General features: G+C 37.5%; 2 protein-coding genes and 1 non-coding gene across 3 annotated transcripts in view; 2 read left to right on the top strand and 1 right to left on the bottom strand.

Moving 5' to 3' along the window:
- The first annotated feature begins 359 nt into the window (after positions 1-359).
- Positions 360-432, top strand: Trnar-ccu. Its single transcript has one exon. It is a non-coding gene; the product is annotated as a tRNA-Arg (tRNA).
- A 257-nt stretch (positions 433-689) lies between these two features.
- Positions 690-3001, bottom strand: LOC107188210 (asparagine synthetase [glutamine-hydrolyzing]). Its single transcript, XM_015576465.1, has 9 exons — positions 2866-3001; positions 2653-2778; positions 2346-2582; positions 2104-2278; positions 1796-2025; positions 1591-1718; positions 1237-1526; positions 923-1157; positions 690-849 (listed from the first exon to the last, which is right to left on the bottom strand). Exons 1-9 carry the CDS (start codon positions 2986-2988, stop codon positions 690-692), a joined length of 1704 nt encoding a protein of 567 aa, XP_015431951.1. The 5' UTR covers positions 2989-3001.
- A 2285-nt stretch (positions 3002-5286) lies between these two features.
- LOC107188291 (dentin sialophosphoprotein) overlaps positions 5287-19913 on the top strand; it is a 125275-nt gene continuing 110648 nt past the window's right edge. Inside the window, exon 1 of the mRNA XM_015576561.1 lies at positions 5287-6229. The gene's annotated coding sequence lies outside the window, so the exon portion shown is untranslated. The remainder of the gene's footprint in view (positions 6230-19913) is intronic.

The raw sequence follows: 19913 nt of genomic DNA, 5'->3' as shown, positions 1-19913 counted from the left end.
TAGTTTCATAAAAAATAATTTTTTATAATTAAAACATAATATACTCACTATTAAAATATCTATTCGTTAATGTAAATTTAAATTACAATTATTTCAACAAAGTATATTCTCATATTTATAAAAAAAACAATACGCAGGTGACAGTATCACAGAATGCGCGTCACCATCTTGAAATTTCTTATAACAGCTGTTTCGTGCGTTTCTCATTATTTTGAGGTATCTGGAAGCACGTGTACTCATTAGAAGTTACAAATGTTCTATAAACAGTAACTCTATGAAGATTTTTTTTATAGTAAAATTTATAAATGGTTTCTAATTTGTGCACTACTATTTTAAGAAAGAGAAGAAATTTATCAACCGCCCCTGTGGCCTAATGGATAAGGCATCGGTCTCCTAAACCGGGGATTGTGGGTTCGAGTCCCACCAGGGGTATTACACTCACTATTTTTTATTCGTAAAAAAGTTTATTTCTTCTTAAATTTATATTGTATTATAGAATTCAATACTTGTATAATTTTTTTTATAAATAATTAATAAGTAAACCTAAAATTAATTTGTTCAAGTAAGTGACACCAATATTTTTTTCATGAGATATATATTATAGAAGTATACACTTTCTTAACTTTTTAATTGAGTTCAATCACACAATTATTGTATAATAATATGTAGAAAATGGTACTAAACGAAGTTCAGTCTTTTGTACCGTTTTTGTAACCATTTTTATTGTCCGCTGAATAATGTGCAATGAATCGTGCAGATGGATCGTTAATTCCTTTTACCCAACGTGGCATCCAAAAGTACGGTACAAAACGTTCCGCTTGTCCCCCGTAATATTTCTCAAAGACGTTTCTAATATACAAAACAGTACTATTTATCTGTCAAATAATAATTTGTAAAATTCTTATGAAAAACAATGCTTTACCTGTAATAAAGTGCCTCTTTCGTTTTCGGAGTGCAATGAGAATATTTAAGATAAGCTTTTGCTAAATCCTCATCTGTTACACGATGATCTACTATTTCATGTATAATTTGGAAAAGACATTTCTTAATTGACGTTACACCATCGCTGAATGCTTCTTTATGCCTCCATAGTATATTTGATGGTAGCAAATTAGTGCCATCAAATGCAGATCTCAATAAATATTTTTCTACTCCTCCTATAATAAATATTATTTTTAACTATTATTGCAACTAGATTACATTAACGTTTTTCAAGTATATACTCTTCGAATTTACCCTGAGGTTGTCTAGACGCAGGATCTAGTGATAAATAATAATTTGTAAATTGAATATCTAAGAACGGAACTCGCAGTTCTAAACTGAATGCACTAGTTGTTCTATCTGCTCTTAAACCATCGTATAAATAGATATCTTTTAATAATCGAAGAGATTCATTATGAGCTTCTGCTGCGTTAGGTGCGTCTCTGAAATAAATATATCCCTGTGCCAGTTCATCTGCACCTTCTCCACTGAATATTACAGTTGCCTCTGTATTATATTTTATGTATCTTGAGATAAGATACATACTGAAATTTAAGATATTATTTAATCGGAAAGTTTAAAGTACCTCTTGTGAAAATTATATTTTACCCAACTGAAGCCCGGATTGTAGTAATATCGAAGGTTTCTAAGTGATAGATGAGTTTATCTAAAATCTCTGCTACCTCTTCTTCTGAAAATATTATTTCATGATGTTCTGTACCTATATAGTCTGCCACCTAAAAACGACATGTTAATACATTAAAATATTGATATAATATTTTATTCAATATATTATAAAAACATTTTCTGCAACCTGTCTAGCTGCAATAATATCTGGACTATCACCCATTCCAATAGCGAAACTTTGTATTTTATATGGTAGGTTTTTTTCTTTCGCATGTTTTACCAATAAAGCTGCAATTAAACTTGAATCTAAACCACCTGACAATAGACATCCTATTTTCCTATCAGCCATTAGTCTTTTTTCCACAGCAGCTGAGAGTAACATTCTTATGTTTCCAAGTACGTCCGTAGAACTCAAAACTAAAACCACATATTACATTATACTATTCTACTCACTTATATTTTTGTGAGTAACATTTTTAACTCAGTCCAACAAACCATTCCAATCAGTATGAACTTTAAAACTAGGTTTGTCTCCTGGTATATGATAGTTAACTTTTGACAGTTGTTTTGTTCGACCATCGTTGAAGATCTCATACTCCATATAATGACCTGGTTGAAATGGTTCCAACACCCACTTGGATGTTATTTGTTTTGTTATTTCCATAAGTCCCTAAACGCATGTTCCAATGCAATATAAATTTGACTCTTGTTAGAATAAATTACTTTTAATTTTTTACCTTGGTCTCTGAAGAAACTGCAAGTTGTCCATCATCGGAGTATAAACAAAATAGAGGTCTTACACCATAAGGATCTCTGCCAATAAGAATTCTCCTATTTTTAATATCCATTAAACAAAATGCAAATACACCATCAAGCATTTTGGCAACACTTCCTGCACCAAAATTTTCATACAAATGTATTATTACCTCTACATCACACTCTGTTACGAATTGAAATCCATATTCCTGGCCAATCTAGAAAAATAATTTAATTTTGAACTAATTCTAATAATAATGATATAATGATCTATAAAATCAATATTACTTCTTTGTGATTATAAATTTCACCATTGCATAATAAAAACAGGTGAGGATACTTATAAAGCCTCATTGGTTGCATTCCATGAAGATCATCAACAATAGCCAATCTATGAAATCCAAGATATCCATTCTACAAGAAAGATGATGGAAATTTGTTTACATTACGTATATAATTGTTGTATCAGTAATTAAGTATTAAAAGTTAACAGAATTATACTTTGACTGAATGATCATATTCAATTTTAAAAGCTTCTGGTCCACGATGTACAAGTTTTTCAAAGTTCTCACAGATACAAGTCAAAGGTGAATTTAATCCAAACAGGGCCCAAATTCCACACATTTTGTTTCTTCACTTTCTGCCTACTATAACAATATTAAAATCATAGTAATACATAAAAGCATACTCCCATTTTACAAGGATTACATTAGCTAAGAGGTCATGGTACACTTAACTTAAATATGTAAAATGACAGAATACCTTATGATAGAAATATTTTATGAGAAGTAGTAGTTTCCTCTTTTTTTCGAACGATTTGTACGTGAGTTATCATAGAAAGAAATTTTCTGGAATAAGTTACAGACAGTACTGTATGTTTTCTGTACGGCTGGCGGTGATTCCACGTTTGTACATGTACGCGCGACTGCGCATTATTGCTTGATTAGTACTGATGACATTATTTGCCCGGGAGACATTGGACTCGAAGAATACAGATGTAATTAAAAAATGTATTTAGTCAGTACTCAAGTAATACATCATTTTTTTATCTTATTCTTTCACTGTTCTGTGATGTTAATTTTATCGAACACTATAATATCTAGCATACGTTTCTTTCTTCTGACGTGTACATTAACTATATTTTCATGAGATTATACAGGTATTTGTTATGTTTATTTATTTGTTTTACATGTGTTGTTTACTACATGTATGGTTATTATATTATCTCTATCACTAATTCGTTGATATAGGTATCATTTCGCGATAGACATACCAATTTATTTAGTAAAGCAAATCCAATTAATGTATTACATAAAAATCACTGCACAGATAAATACATTCGACAAGTAATTAATTCGTGTATCTTATGTTAATGCGATAAAAGTCACTTTCTTGTACTTCTCTTTTAAACGTTGACATGGGACCCGAAAAAATACAGCAGCTCATAAAATTGTTTGTGGAGATTGTATGATTGAAAGAATTGCATACATGTAACTGGAGCGAGGTCTAGAATAATAGAAAATAGGAAAATTTTTGTTAATAATGCAGTATATACACGCAGGAATAGCTATGGCAGTCATTCTTGTATTTAATACAATCTTTCAAATAATCGAACATAATGTCATCCGATAAGTTCGTATAATCGAGATTCCACTATGTATACCATCAATTCGTTTCCTAACAAAACGTATGTAATAAGAATTAAAAATAATACTAATGGAAGGACGTTGAAAATACTGTGTATCATATAAATTCCTATTTTATATAACAATTCGTTTTTCCTTAACGTTAACAGATATTGTATAAAAACTTATTTGAGAGACGATATCGGTAACGAGACCGGACCAATGATTCGCCCGACGCTAGCGGTCGGTGGTGCCCTCTACCGATCGAATCATGAACTCTCTGATACTCGAGGTTGCAATCACGTTGTGGTACGGGTGGGGAGGCGCACGATCGCCGTTTCTCTTTTCCGGTTTATTCTTTTTCCGTTTAATTCGTCCCTGGTGCTACGACGGGGGCACGGTTTTTCGTGTGGTGTTCGCGTGGAACGGCACGCCGTGGCGGTGAACGGGTTCGTCGTGGTGTTTCCGCGTTCATGCGGGACAGGGAGCGATAGGAGCGGAGCCGGCGGAGTGCGCGAGTCGCGTCGGGACACCCAGGCCGTTACTTCGATCAGCTGGTCGTACGTGGGATCGTCTTGAATGTCGGCGTATAAGCGAGCGGGGCAGTTGGCTCTCGCCAGGGCTCCAGGAAGGATGCGCGAATGGGGGTGTGCGCTTCTCGAGACTGCCACCGGTTTTCTGCGTGCCGGCCGCTCGACGGCCTACAACGCGGCACCATAGCCACGGCCATTCAATAAAACACGAATCTTACGTGGTTCATTCATCCGTCCCCGGTCTGTGTGAGGTGTGATCGACATATTATACTCACGGGAATACCGAGTCATCGGCGAGACAGGCTGTCCGGAACACGAGTGATTTTTTCGTTTTACGGTGGAACATAACGTTACATATATCGGGAATCCGCAACGTTTCGTCGTCGCCACGCCGTACGTACTTAAGCCTGTAAACTTTAAGCACCGAATCGAAACTCATACACCTATTCAAGGTTAGAACCAACGATACGTTCACGAAGCAAGACGGTGGTGCGCTCGGCGTTTTCAACACGACGACGACGACGCGCTTAGGTTAAGTGGTGTCACCCGTTTTGGTGCCCCGGCATCGAGTGACAAATCGGAAGTAACGGAGATACGGGTCGTGACAATTACAGAGATTCTTTCTTCACGGATGTCGCTGTACCGAGTGCATTCCGATCTTGTCGGAGAGCGATAAACGTTTTGTTCGTCGCCGCGGCAGAACCGAGAGACGGAGCTCTTTCGCCATTGCAAGAGGTCGAATTCAACAAACGTACATATATATATATATATATATATATATATGTATATATTTGTGCGTGTGGTGCATCTCGGTGAATCGTAAGTTTTTCGCAAACTATATAACAAGCCCGATCGATACAGCGGAAACAATTCGGAGACGAAAATTGGGAAATTTCTCGAAGTAGCCTGCTGGGATTATCTTCCGCGTTTGTGGTGTTACCGACTGACGTGCACACACACACACGCGCGTATACATATATACACGGAAAAGGGGAATGCGTATTTTGGCTGTGCAAGTTTTCGATAAATTAAACGCTCCGATTTAGAGCGGCGAACGGTGTGATGCCCGATCGGCCATACGACGGTTGTCGAATCATCAAATTCTGTAATCGCGATAGCGCGATTGCTTACGCTCGACCGTGTCACGAATGCAGGAAACCGGAAGGAAGTGTATATGCAACACCGCTGCGACAAAAATCCATGGCTTGACGCGTTAGCGGTTCTCTCGTAGGGCCCTGTTATGACGTCAGTTAACGGCTCGCATGATTTTCGTACTTAATGCTAAACCTAACCTCAACGGGTGCAATACAAAGCGCTTATAATTGAAGAACCATCGCTGCCCAATTACAGTGGATGGAACAAGAAAGACGATTCGGGCGATTGGTTTTCCAGACGGCTTTCTTCGTAAACGACTGAGCAATTCGTACTTAACATCGATTTTGGCGGAGGGACGTTGTGCCGGCGTTATATGCCTGTTTATATTCGCGGTGTAACAACCCAGTTCCGTGTGTGAATCGTAATCTCAGTGAGTGCATCAAGCGTGGCGGGAAACGCTCTCTGATATTAATAATTTGTTTTGCTATTGAGAAAAGCACCTTGGGAACGCGAAATTTTGTGTCGTGACAAAGGCCGGTGATCGATTATCACGGGAATTAACGACGGCCGCTCCCAGAACATTTTTACACGGTGCCAGCGCATTGTTTTGAGGTGAGTTTAAGATTGTTTATTTTCCCGTATTCGTACGGAACACTCTAGACGTGTTCACATGCTTTTAATGATTCGTGCCGCTCGTAGCTGAATGACATATGGTCCGAACGGTAAGAATCATTCGAGCGTGCAGCAACCGTTTGCAAGCAACTTTAGACAAATTCCTGCTTGTGTATATAGATTAACACTTTATAAACTGTGCGAAGGGTTATATGTATAAACTTCATGAAAACCATTAGGGTAGGATGAAAAAAATGCTGGTTTTAATATTCATGAATCTGCGAGAATGTATTACACTATACGCATGGTACCGTTTGTCGGATCGTTCTAGAGGGTTGGGGGAGGGGGAGCTGGTCTTCACCGCCATTCTTTTTTAATGGTGTGACGCGAAAGCTCTTTTAAGAAGTTAGCTTTAAATAAGATTCATTTCTATCAGAGAGAGGAACGAAGTAAACAGAAAACATGGGTGCATTATTTTTCGTTCTATTTTCTATATTTATTAAATTATAACTGGAATATTTTTGAAAAGAGTTCATTTCGATTTTCTTCAGATGAAGGATAGTGGGTGACATCACCGACTATTTTTGTTTCGAACCCAATAGCTTACGAGGCGTATTGTGAAAACAAATAATATTTAAACAGTTTTTTCCCCGTATATCTCCAAACAACGGAATTATTTCAGTTCAATATTCAAGTGCTCCTACCCGACGGATTTATCTTATTTTATTTACAAATTATAGTTTTCATTGCCGTTATTGTGTAACCTATGCAATCTGTTGCCGTTTATTTATTTTTACACGTTGATACTATTTAGTCTGGATAGTATGCTTGTTACATTATATCTTGATAAAAAAAAAATAAAATATGCGACTAATAAGTATTGACTGTATTAATCGTTCGAGATAAAAGGAGACATACACGTGGCCTCAGAACGTACTTTCTTTTTCTCCCTATTTTACCAGACAGTAGTGCGGCAATTGTGTGTAAATATTTTCGTAATCGCTTAGCGGCGCGCATTAGCACGATTGTCGAACGCCGCCGTTAGACTATTAATTACCCGCGTTAATTACCGTTACATATGCGGGTAAATCGAAGCCTCCTTCGTTCGATGAACTTTATACGTGCCATCGAAGCGTTGCGTTACCTGCGGCGACGCGTTAAAAGCTTTTTCCTTTTGTTTTTACACGAAGCTTAATTTTCACGTTTTTCACTGTTCTGTAATTTCAATATCGTCGCGAGAACAAAGCTGTTGTTCACCTGTTCCATATTGTTAAGTTCGTTATTCAGATTTTTTTTTCTACGGTATTTAGTATTCAGATATGAAAATGAAATACAGTAGAAAGTGTTATTTGTTTCGAACGAATGAATATTCCGACTAGCCGGTAGATTCTTCAAGGTCACTTTCATTGAAACGAAATTTTCATTAAATGTGAACGCTACAGTGAGTCTATTGTTTTATCTCATTAGTAGATAAAATGGATAAAGTAAACTTCGAGCGAATTTAATATTCATTTGGTTTATTCTTCATTCGACACAGTACCTGAAGTTACTTCACCATGAACATCCGTCGTTTATTATGAAGTAACGATTTTAGTTAAAATTAATTTCAAGCATAAATAATGCACACTTGCAGTTATTTTTAATTATTAATATATCGAGCAAATGTTTTCACGACCGTTTACGATTTTTGGACCTTTTCTTTTTCAAAAAATTGATCGATCATTTAAAACAGACTTTGTTTACGGGATGATCTGACGTAATTTAAGACAGATGTGTCTATAATTTGATAGAAATACTAACCATTTGGATATATTGTCCTTAGCATCGTCCACCATTTTACTGTACGAGTCATTAAGCACGATAATTTATTTATTCGTATAATTCGCGAATCTGCTTTTATCCTAGATTGGATTTGATTCTGTTCCCAACGCAAACACTTCGACTCCGGTTAGTAACCGCTACTTACGTCACCGTCCTATTTTCCAAATATTTGTGATATCGGTTCGGGGGGGAGCGGAGGGGGGAGGATGCAATGTGCAAGCATCTTCGCGTGTATAAAACGTTCGATTCGTATGCATTGCTAGAAAGCCTTTTAAACTCAATACTTGTTTACTATGAGACGTTTCAAGATATTGCACCGAGTACGGATAAATTTTGTTTTCGTTTCTTTTATTCATCTTATGATGTGAAAAATACAGAATCATTTTGTAGAGGAAAAGACAGATGATTGTAGAAAAGTAATCCTTAGTCTAGTTATTCTACATATGTAATTTGTTAATATTGTTTCGTTTTGTGTCTGAAGGACGAATAAAATTGATGGCGAGGAGTGAATTAAAAAGTTATAATAATAATAGTTATTCTTAGAATAGTATTAGTATATAATTGATAAGACGAGGATGATGTAACCCTGACGTAAAGAGTAGGTGACATATCGTTTGTTTATCTAAATCAGTCTGGACACAGATTGAAGACAGAGTATACAAAATTTCAAGAATCAATATTATTGGTTCGCGATACTTAACTTTGTTACAAGTTCGTTATTAAATTACTTATACAAGTTTGATTACTCTAGCAGATTGAATCAACTGTTTCCGGGATCCTTCATTGCACAAGGAGGAAATGTTATTAAGTTCATTATGATTGTACTTAGATACAACGAACATAATATGTTGTTTAAATTTCGGAAGACTGGATAAAAGCTATCGTGATTCTAAGAGTGTCAATACAGGCCATTCTAGAATCAAAATTCTGATCTCAAAGGAATCGATATCGATCATTTAGAAATTAAGTAACTGGATAGAAATCATGAAAGACTATACGTACTACTTCAAACTCAAATGACCTGATACAAACCATTCCAGACTCGGTAAACCCGATACAGACCATCTCAGATTTGAAAGACCTGATGCAGAGCACACCGAATCCGAGAAGACCCATACAAACTGTTCCAAATTCAAAAAACTTGATAGATCCGATAAAGAATATCCCGGATTCGATACAGACTATACTGGATTCGTAAAACTTCGTAGAATTTATTTTGAGACCCCGATGATTTTCAAGACCCCCGAGACCTCAGACTCCTGAGATCCCCAAGACCTACCAGACTTCTCAGGTTTAGTATGGTCTATATTCGATCTCTTGGGTCTAGTATGATCTATATTCGATCTTTTGGGTCCGGTATTACCTATATTGAATCTCTTGCGACCAGTAAGGTCTTTATCAGATCTTTTGTATTCGGTATGGTTTATATCGGATCTGGTGGATTCGGTATTATCTATTCGGTCCAAAGTCGCTTTTCTCGGGTCTTCTGAGTGCGGGATGATGTGTCGGGTATCTTGTATTCTGGGCTGCCTATGTCGAGTCTTTTGAACGCAGAATGATCTGCAATTAGAACATTTGAGTATTTTAGATTCTCTATATTAAATTTATTGCCTTCCGGTTAGTTTGTAATACCCTGAATTCTGAAATGTATTTTTTTTATTGTAGTTCCATGTGTTCGATGTCGATTCTGTTCCCTTTGTCGAGTTTATTGTCGCTTGTAGCGTCTTGTCTGCAGTTTAGAATCGTATGCTATCGAATCTCGTACGTATGGAGTTACTCGTGTTGGCGTTGCTCTACATCTGGGTTAATCTGTATCGATTCATTTGCGTTCAGAATAGTCTGTGTCGCGTCTTTTAATGCTAAAGTGAATTAGGGTCTGGTACTTTTTGCTCTGGAATGATCAACGTGCTATATACATCAATTTTATGAATACAGGACCTTATTTTTTTTTTGTGTCTACTAGTGATCCACTTTTACTGTGACCGTTGGTATCGATTTTATGTGCATTTACCGTATCCGTCAGTTCCATATCCCTATTAAGTTGAAATAGTCGATGTTAAAACGTGATATTTTTAGAATTGTGCCAGATAAATAGAAGAACTATTTAAATATCCTAATATAATATATTATACGCTTTCTCTCATGAGGTTCTTCGTAATGTTCTTGTACATTAAAAATATAAAATGAATATTAAATCTTCAGTTTGATACACGATATTAAATTTGCAGTAATTTATTTAAACAAATGTCCGTCGATCCAGGTATATAAATAGAACACCGAAAAGTAATTTCTTTACATCCTTTGTATTATAATTTACTTATGTAAATTTTGCATCGTGACATTTTCACATATCTTCTCGCAATTCAGCAAATAGTGCCAGTCAGTTGTTATAAAGATTTTTCTAAGCATACATTATTTCTTCGTGTAGCTTAATATATTTTGTTATTCAACGAGGACGAATGGGATTATTAACCCCGATCGAAATTGTTTTTTTTCACGTGTTCTACCGTTCCGTTCCGGTTGATGACTTTTTTTTTTCTCTCTCGAAACGTAATTGAAGCGAAACATCTGTTCTCCTTGAAACACTAGATCTCTCTCCGCCATCCGTCATGATAACTGACATTGTGTGCTCAATGGTTTTTTTCAATTTCGTATCTTGACTCCATTTCACGAGACGTTTTCTGCTTTTCTATTTTTATCACCGCCTCTCTTCGTCGTACATTTCCACGGTGTAGAAATTCACTCTCTATCTCTCCCAGGCGACATTCAAATAAGCTGGTTAAATCTTACACGATTCCACTGCGGCTGTATTTTCTTACTCATCGCGGATTTAAAGAGTTGTGCAGATAACGGCACAGATCGTTTTTTGGAAAACAGGTTTGTTTGCCAATTGGTCGGATCGATCTTGTGGAAAATCGAGAATTTTTGGCTTAACTGTTCGAATCACGGAATTTTACAATAAAAAAAGAATGCCTAGTTGCATTGTGCGTTAAACCTTGCAATTAAACCTTTTGTTTGGGAAGGCGCCATTTTTTATTTCTCACATTTTTTAAATTATTCTGGTATGGCCTATAGCCACACACATACGAACTAAGAAAATATTTGTTTTTTTTATTTCAAACAACCACAAGAGTCTGTACTATGGCCGTTTAGTAAATATATATATATATATTATTTAAATTGATAAGTTCAATAGTTTTTCTCTACAAAATTCCCAAAAATTGTCTTATTATATAGCCGATACACTAGCATAGCCCCTTAAACTCTGCTTTATTATCGATTCCGCAAAATTACCGAATCGGTTGAAGAAACCGGATACTGTCTGAACTGGCTGTGTAATTCGGACCCACGCGTCGCATCGTAATCAGCGGTGTGTAGGTACTATCTGCGGGGTGGTATACATATCAGGGGATTACGCCGGAAGCGAACACGCAGAGACATACACGCGCAACAGTACGATTAATTGCAAGGTCGAGTAGCACGCGGCCCGGTTAATTAGCCCGGCATTGTCGCGGAAGAAAGAGAACACGAACGTCACCCGTGCTATTGGAGATGATGCACGTGCTGTGGTGTCCGCGTACCTGTATCGGGAACGCGGCGTTTCGTCAGCACCCGCGTGTATCGCATTCAAGTCAAATTGGATTCGTTCTGATCCAGCACGTTTTATATCATTCGTCACTGGATTTCCCGTTCCACCCATCTCCCTACCCCATGTTCGTGATCCGCTTTTCTACGAATCCCAATCTCTATCAAAGGTTTCTTTTGTCGCTGTGTATACCCTAGTTATTGGTCGGTTGTCCACATCGGAAGCCGTTGACGTTTTAATCGTCACTGTCACGGACCGTGAAAGCCGATGGCCGGGTCACCGGTCACCCGTGATAGACAGCAGAAATGGACGAATTGATACTGGATAAAAAGTATGGGATTACGGTTGAAAATAGAAAAAAAAACTTATATAACTTGTTATAGGGTATACCATGAAACATCGTTAAAGTTTTAAATATATTTTTTTGTACGAAATGTAACTTTATAAACCGATTGTTAAGCCGAAAAAGTTAATATTTAGTGGTTTTATTGTTAAATAAATATATATCTGGTATTTATGAAAATGTATTTTGTGAATAAGACATTGAGGGAATAGTAGTGAGTTACATAATATTGTCTAGTCAGTTGCTTTATTAATGTATTGTTCCTGTACAGTTAGTATCCATTCATGGCAATAATTGTTGATGTACAATCAATATCACTGCAGCTCATGACTTCGGAAGAGCTAAATACGGTTCTGTCATCGATATTTCTGTTTTCTAGTGTCTCTCTATAGAATTATCCGGTACATGTATATAGGGTAGTTTGTTGCTGATTATATACGTATCCCTTTTTCTTATATTAAAAGTTTGTATTTTCTTTATTAACCCTTAACTAAGTATGACCTTTATTAACCTTTGTCTAGATACAGACCCTGTATATATAAGATACTTTGTTGCTGGTTATATACGTATCACTTTGTTATTAAAAGTCTGAATTTCCTTTATTAACCCTTAATTAGACTGTGTACAAACTGATCACACCTTGCACACACAATGCAGTTGCGTAGACCAGAGTTAGCCATTGTAGTTCTGAGGGTTAATGTCTAGTCATAGTACTAGAAATAATATACTTTTTCTTGCACCGTGTTAAAGGCAATAAACCCTGTAAAAAGAAGGAAAGCAGTTTTTTTCTTCGATCGTGTTATTTCAAAATCGTGTAAAAAAAGGAGTTAGATCTATATGTCATCTAATATATATAGAAATAAAACGAAATATTTCTTTGGTGATTTTGAAATAATTTGGGAATGAAAGGGTTAAGGGTTAGCATAATTTCGTCCAACCTTGTGTAATATCACTCGAACATACGTAAAAATCAATTGCTAAGAATATCCCCCCATCTCTCACAGACGTGTTTCGTAATTCAAACAAAGCAAAAGCGTGTATTCCACATCGACGTCCGTCTTTGTCGGTTGCGTCGTCGTCTGCGTATCTCTCGCTTTATTTGGCCGAGGTACACGGTTCCGTTCTAACGATGAGTAACAAGAGACCGTTGGTTGGCGGTGGTGGAGACACAGAGAGAGAGAGACTATCTTTTGCCGTTGCAGACATTCTGGCGACTGGGATTTACCGACCGGGTCGCCGAGACGACTCGCCATCGTCCTCGTTGTTCGTCGTTTGTGTTTGATCGGTCGTCTTGTTTCGCTCGTTGGAAATATTCTTGGCTAGGGGTTTCCGCGGCGAATCTATTGCGATCGTGTGGAAAAGGTCGCAGGAGAGGAAATTAAAAACGACATTCTTTTCATCCCACCCTGGCCAAGGTTCGCTTCTCTTCGTACGTTCGCACGAATGCACAAATTGGTTTTCTGGTTCAATCAGTGCTCTTCCCGTTGACGACTTGGCGAACACGGTTTCTTTACACAGTTTATTGGAATTATTCTTTACGGAAAATTATAGTAGCTGCACGTAACTTGCAGACTGTTAAAACGCAGAGATACTCTTCGTTCAGCGGTTACGTCATTATCAGCGAGTGATTAGTTATCATCGTTCTTCGAGTACGCATACACGTCAGACGTATTTTTTTCATGTACTGCTAGCGATTGACCGATTTTTCAAGATTAATCGGATTTAACACCTGTAGATTTCTTCGTGTTCGTTATAAAAATAATGGAACAAGGGAACACTTTATATCGTCGTTCTGAAAGAGGACTTTTTAGACGTTTCTCTAGACCTGTACAGTAAATCCTGAATGTGTGTTCGATGATTCTTTTAATGAAGTTTAGCATAGTGATAGAGCTTTGAATTCTGTAGCCAATGATATTTGTTTCAGCCGCATATGGCCATTACTTTATGAAATGTTTAAGGTTCAGTGCCGTGGAATCTTTCAACACTCGTCGGGGATTTACTGTATAGTTCTTTCTAGATGTGAAGTAGATCTCAACGTTTTCAGTTGAGAAATCAAGCCTATCTATCCTCTCCGAAAGTTAATGAAAAAGGCAGGACTGTTGAATATTGATATTTTCAACTTGATAATAATGTTGCATACCCATTATCCTGAAACAACGATTTAAGGGTCTGGTTGTTAAAATGTTAAGTCCCGGTTTTTCAGTTGAGAAATCAAGCCTATCTATCCTCTCCGAAAGTTAATGAAAAAGGCAGGACTGTTTAATATTGATATTTTCGACTTGATAATAATGTTGCATACCCATTATTCTGAAACAACGATTCAAGGGTGTGGTTCTTAAAATGTTAAGTCCTTGCATTCTACAAATTTTGACCTGCAATTAAAAATCGGTCTTTACTCCGATAAATCGTACCTGCTTGTGCAATTTTTATTTCGTTAAAATGGTTTTTCAATCCACGGTAATTTTATCCTCTTGTGGAAAATGATTTCAAAGTCCTTTGCTTCCCGGAAAGGAATCACTAATGACACGCTAATACGATGAACAGAAATTTCCTGTACTCGAAGTAGAATACGCTAGCATCGGTATAACATACTTTCAATTTGTTGATTAACGTTTTCCTCCGTGAGTCGAAGAGAATTCGATTAGAATCGATCATCGTTACACGATGAACAATGTCCGTGTTGGATCGTCTTTAATCCAATTTCGCAATTATACTCCCCGCCCCGGCTTTAGCGCAGTGTATGTATTTTCCAGCGTTTTTGCAGGAGGATGCCAAAGATGAGATCACACGCGTGTATAAGCAGAGATTCCTAGTAAATCTGTTGTAATCGTTGCTCTGAAAGCTTACGCTTCAACGCGCTTGAAAAATTGCTCAACCATGTTCCCTGGCTCATTTGTTGTCTCACCCACGGCACAAACGATTTAACGCCGATTCTGCTCCAGTCTAATCGTTTACGCGACACTTCACTTTGACTTTCAGCAGATTAATTTTCGTTAACACTATCTGGTATTCTTCATACGAAATGGTTTGTTTTTAACGGTTCTTGATATTATGTTGCATTTACGGTTACGAATTTACACTTTATTCAATGATAAGATTATTATCTTATGAGCTAAACGTTATGTCAAGGTTACTAAACCAAGCATTGAATTACCTACTTTTGTATCCCTCTGTGTTCGAACCGAAGTCGTTACAAACATAAAAATCACTTAATACCTAAGGAATTGCGAAAGTTGGGAAGCATAAAAACACTAAGAATTAATTTATTTTATTCATTTAATTATTTAATCGTAAAGACCTTTTTATTTTATGAAAACCAAAAACTGATATTTTCAACCCCAATATTCTCTACCTAAGAGAAGAAAGAAATTCTTACATTTGCTTTTCCCTTTATGAATTACTTTATAAAATGTCATTTTACATAGAAATCCGCAGTCTAGTTATAAAAAAGGGGTTAACTGGGTCTCTACTGTACATACTTGTTAGTAACACGACACGCACGTTATAAGAAGCGTTTCGGTGTCGCCGCGCAACATCGCGATAAATTTTCCGCGGTATGTCGGAACTCTATGCACAACCCGATGGCATGTTTCATTTTTCCCCACTTCGCCGCACGGGGGAACGCACAGCTGGCGATGCTCGATCGAATTATCTTCTCTTTTTTCTTTCCCCCGCCGCCACCGCCGCGGCTGTTGTCTTTCCCCCACGGAGGCGTGTTGCGAAACACCCGCAACGCGATCCTGTCGTCGCATCATCTGTACCAGAGATGGGCAGAATTTTATTCGAATAATACATAGTGAGAAGCAGCAGTATCTAAGATCGTCATCCTGACTTTTAAACAGTTCATGAGATTAAATAATTGTTTGAGATTAAATAAGTGTCTACTCATGCAAGAGGAAATATTATTTTATAATAAAAATTGAAATTACAGGCTCATCTCGATTATTGTCCCGAACTAAGGGTCCGCGCCGTGACAATAATCGTATAGGGAGAAATGCTTCAGACCCTCGTAAATTCGTTTTTTACCCGAAGCCTGAGCCTCGGCAATAAAATATTTGACAGGTTTAACGCCCTGGACAATAATCGTGTAGAACAAGCCAGACGATAATCGAGAGGAGTCTGAACCACGTTCAATCAAGTAAATATTTTTTTCATTTTGTATTCGTTATTTGAAACTTTTTATCTAGATAATGAATTTTTCCATCTCTGATCTGTACTCATCGAGTGGAGTGGAATATGGAATTCCTTCGCGGATGCTGCTCGTTTCGACGATAATTGGTCGTCGAGCAGCACGTGCTTCGAACGATCGTCACGTGGTACAGCCACGGATCGACCGTTTCCCGCGATTCGCCCGGGAATCGCGTGATTTCGTCACGCTTATGTATTACCACAGACGAGATATAAGAATAGACCTAACATGCAATGAAATTTTCTGATCCATGCTTCAGAGGCATCAGGAGCCACCGTACCATTTCAGTATTTCATTCCTTCCTAGTGAAACCGGAGCAATAATGTTTGTAAGGTAAATGTCCCTATTTCTAATCACGTCCCGATTTCTGATCAGTACGTATATTTTTTATTTAATGTAGAAAGTTAAATAATGCGTTAGTTATACAGTAACTTATCTAAATTAGTTCAGTATTTCCGTACAAAATGCTACGGAAAAAGAACTACTAAAAGAAATATATTTAATAAGTATGTCCGTCGCAAAGAACGGTGATTTGAGCGGTTTCAGTTGCGATCGTGAGTTACACGTGAACGCTACGTTTTTATTAAAAAAAACTTACCGAATCTTTAATATTGTTCGCCAAAGTCTGGTTTTGGCACTTTCATTTTTGTTGAGCAGAAAAAGGGACACGCTAGTGAGCAGAAATGCGAGCATTTACTTACGGCATTAAAACTACAGCATATCCAAGTGTCAACAAAATCCGAAATGTTACTCCAAAAAGTGTCCGATTTCGTTTGGAGTGACCACTTTGCGATTCGAATCTTCTGCACTCGAACAGATGATGGTTGCTTGATACATGTTTGTGGCAGTAATTGCAATTAGCTGGTTCTGTTTTTTTTTTTTTCAAGAGAATTTTGTCAGCGAATCATTGAACGAGTTTTTATAGTGTTCGATCGCGACAAATTGAACCACTACTCGCGGTTTATAGAGTGAAATATTGGCACAACCACCTCGAAGGCCACTGGAATTTTGCGTCACATGTTTCCGGTACCTTTCCAGTCTCCAGAGTACATGGAAAGTTTCTGTCCTTTGTTGCCTGCGGTATTCAGTCGAATGAAAGAGTAATCTCACGCGTATGCATCGGGATCGATACATACAGCCCTTTCGTTGCATGTCGCAGGGGTAAACGCCAATCGTCAACCATTTCGTCGTGTTCGTTCGCACGGTTGAGTGTGCTATTAGTGTCATCGCGTGTAACGTGTATAAAATACGAAAGTACAGACTCAATTACGCGTCATCGAGTTAATTGATATATTTCATCTGGCGGCGATCGTCATCACGACTGTCGGCCCATGCTATTTAATTCTGCAGTACTCTGCACTCAAAGGGATAACAAGTCACGAATATCAGTGAAAATTCACAGTCTTATGAAGTCATTTTTAACTACATTTTTTACTAGGAATCAGTTAGAAATTCATTATCTTGATAAATGATTTTAGTTGGTTAACACGTTCGTTACCACCATAAGGTTTCGGAACTGTTCGTCTATGGCCACTCTACATATAGGTCTCTATCATCCTCTTCAGTGGAATGTTCTTACTTTCTTGATTGTATATTAAAACTACATCAAACGTAGATAATGAATAACGTAAAGTATAGGTGAATATTGCAAGGCATAAACTAGTAGTCATATGTTGCTGAAACAAATATCATTGGCTTCAGCATTCCAAGCTCTATCGCTATGATAAATCTCATTAAAAAGTCAGTGTTACACCTCTCCTTGTCAGTGCCGAGGAGCCTTCGAACACTCATCGAGAATTTACTGTATTTACATGAACTTGTTTCCTAGGTTTTGTGCTCCTTGTCTCAAAGTGTGTTTCACATGTTACGGAACACCCTGTATATACGCACGTATAAGCTTCTAGAGATCGAACCCTATTAAGTATTAATCCTTGACAAACTGCTAGTTTTAATGGTACTACAGTTGCGGAGTTGGGCCCGTTTGAATCTTTCTGTGTAAGTGCTTTTAAATGAATTCTTGAACTTTCTTCGCCATTCTTGAACTTCTTATCATCAGAATCGATCTAAACAACTGTTGCCTTAAGTTATATCTGTCGTAATTTCTCGAGTTGGATGAATCTTTCGAAAACTCGTATCCATTATAACATCGTGCACGGGGTTAACAGGTGACACTCGAAGAAGGGGATAGATGAAAATATCTTGTTCGTGGCTTACGTGTTCGATAATCGACCCTCACGTGGCTGGTCGGGAATTAACGAGACACTCACCTGATGACAGCAATACAGCTCCACAGGGAGCGTCATATCCCCGTTCTGTGGGCTTATCGAAGGAACAACTTTAATTGCTGGCAAATTGCTATCGAGCGATGCCAAAAAATTCCGTCGGAAATAACGTCGGATAACACGTACCCGTTGCCAGTTAAAGCGAACGGAATCACTTCGGCGGCATTGGGCAGCATGTCAAACAAGAAGATTTGATTTGACACGCGATAAGAAAAGAAACAGAATAATAATTGAATAATTATTCTGCAAGCGTCTGTTTCGTTCTTGAGGTTTTCGATAGCGAATACGGTGAAAGTTTCATTGGAATAATTATTGATTAGACTGTCCATATAGATTTAACAATTTTCTATTTTTTATGGTGGATAATTACGATGGAAAAAATTTCGAGAAATAGTTTTTTCCGTACCAGTGACGTATGGAATATGCCGTGTTCTTGAGGGTTATGTTATGTAATGTTATCCTCGACCCTTTTCTTACATGACCACGAACAACTGAGAAATTGGTGGTGATGTTAGCTTGGACACCCTATATATACATATACTCTGGAGTATAGTCTATATAAAGTGCATATTCCATTTCGCCGTAAATATACCGCCATTAGCTTTCCATCTTGTGCTCCAATATACGTTGCTAAAATACATTAGGTGTACCGATAAGTAATAACCAATAACTGTTGCTGTAATTACATAATATTGCAGTTTATGTTAAAAATTTCTGCCCAGTCGTTCACTCGACGAAAATAATTCGTCGCAAATATTAACAGAGAGAGTATAGATTTTTTATTTCCCTAAAAATGAACATTAAATATTTATTGGTGCACCTAATACTTATCGTGAAAAGGACGAGCGGCAGTATCGCCATTAACGTTAGAAACTACTTAGAGGCTATAAAGATTATTGGATCGTAAAATGTTTCCCCCTCAACGACGATTAAAATGTTATGACAATACATTTTCTCAGATCTTTTGCGCCTTGTATTACAATATAAATCTGAAGAAACTAGTAAATTTCTAAATTTCTAAATTTTCATAAGCTTTCCACGTTTTTCCACCGATCCCAGTAAATATGCGTTCATCGTCAGTAGGTTTAGTGTTAACCAAAACAGAAAGCTTGATTTATTCAGCGTACATAACATGACCTTGAGATGACCTTGTGCATTTCGCATGAACGTGCCCGGCACGGAAAATTACGAACGATAATGGAAGATTTCGCGAAGAGAAGCAGCCGTGTGTGTCTCTTTGTTTGCACGGAGAGTTTGATCCTTCGGAAGAGTGGCGAAGAGAAAGTACTAGACAGAGCAAGAGAGAGATAGATAGGTTTGTTAGACATCAAAGAACACGCGTGTGTCGCTTGGTTCGCCGTGTCGCTTACGGTAGGTCGTAGGTTACTTCAAATGCAGGGGGGGAGGCTTCTCGTTACTATCAGAGAAACGCGGGCGCGACGTCAGTGGGCGTCAGCCTTGGA

The sequence above is a fragment of the Dufourea novaeangliae genome, unplaced genomic scaffold, assembly GCF_001272555.1.
Source record: "Dufourea novaeangliae isolate 0120121106 unplaced genomic scaffold, ASM127255v1 scaffold118, whole genome shotgun sequence".
NCBI lineage: Eukaryota > Metazoa > Arthropoda > Insecta > Hymenoptera > Halictidae > Dufourea > Dufourea novaeangliae.
The sequence above is the reverse complement of the archived record's forward strand: the minus strand, read 5'-3'. Positions and strand labels throughout refer to the sequence as shown.

Coding starts and splice junctions, on each gene's coding strand:
- LOC107188210 (XM_015576465.1), bottom strand. CDS start 2,988: ATGTGTGGAATTTGGGCCCTGTTTGGATTAAATTCACCTTTGACTTGT. Junction 2,583..2,652: donor AAATTTATAATCACAAAGAA/GTAATATTGATT, acceptor TTATTTTTCTAG/ATTGGCCAGGAATATGGATT. Junction 1,719..1,795: donor ATATTATTGCAGCTAGACAG/GTTGCAGAAAAT, acceptor TGTCGTTTTTAG/GTGGCAGACTATATAGGTAC.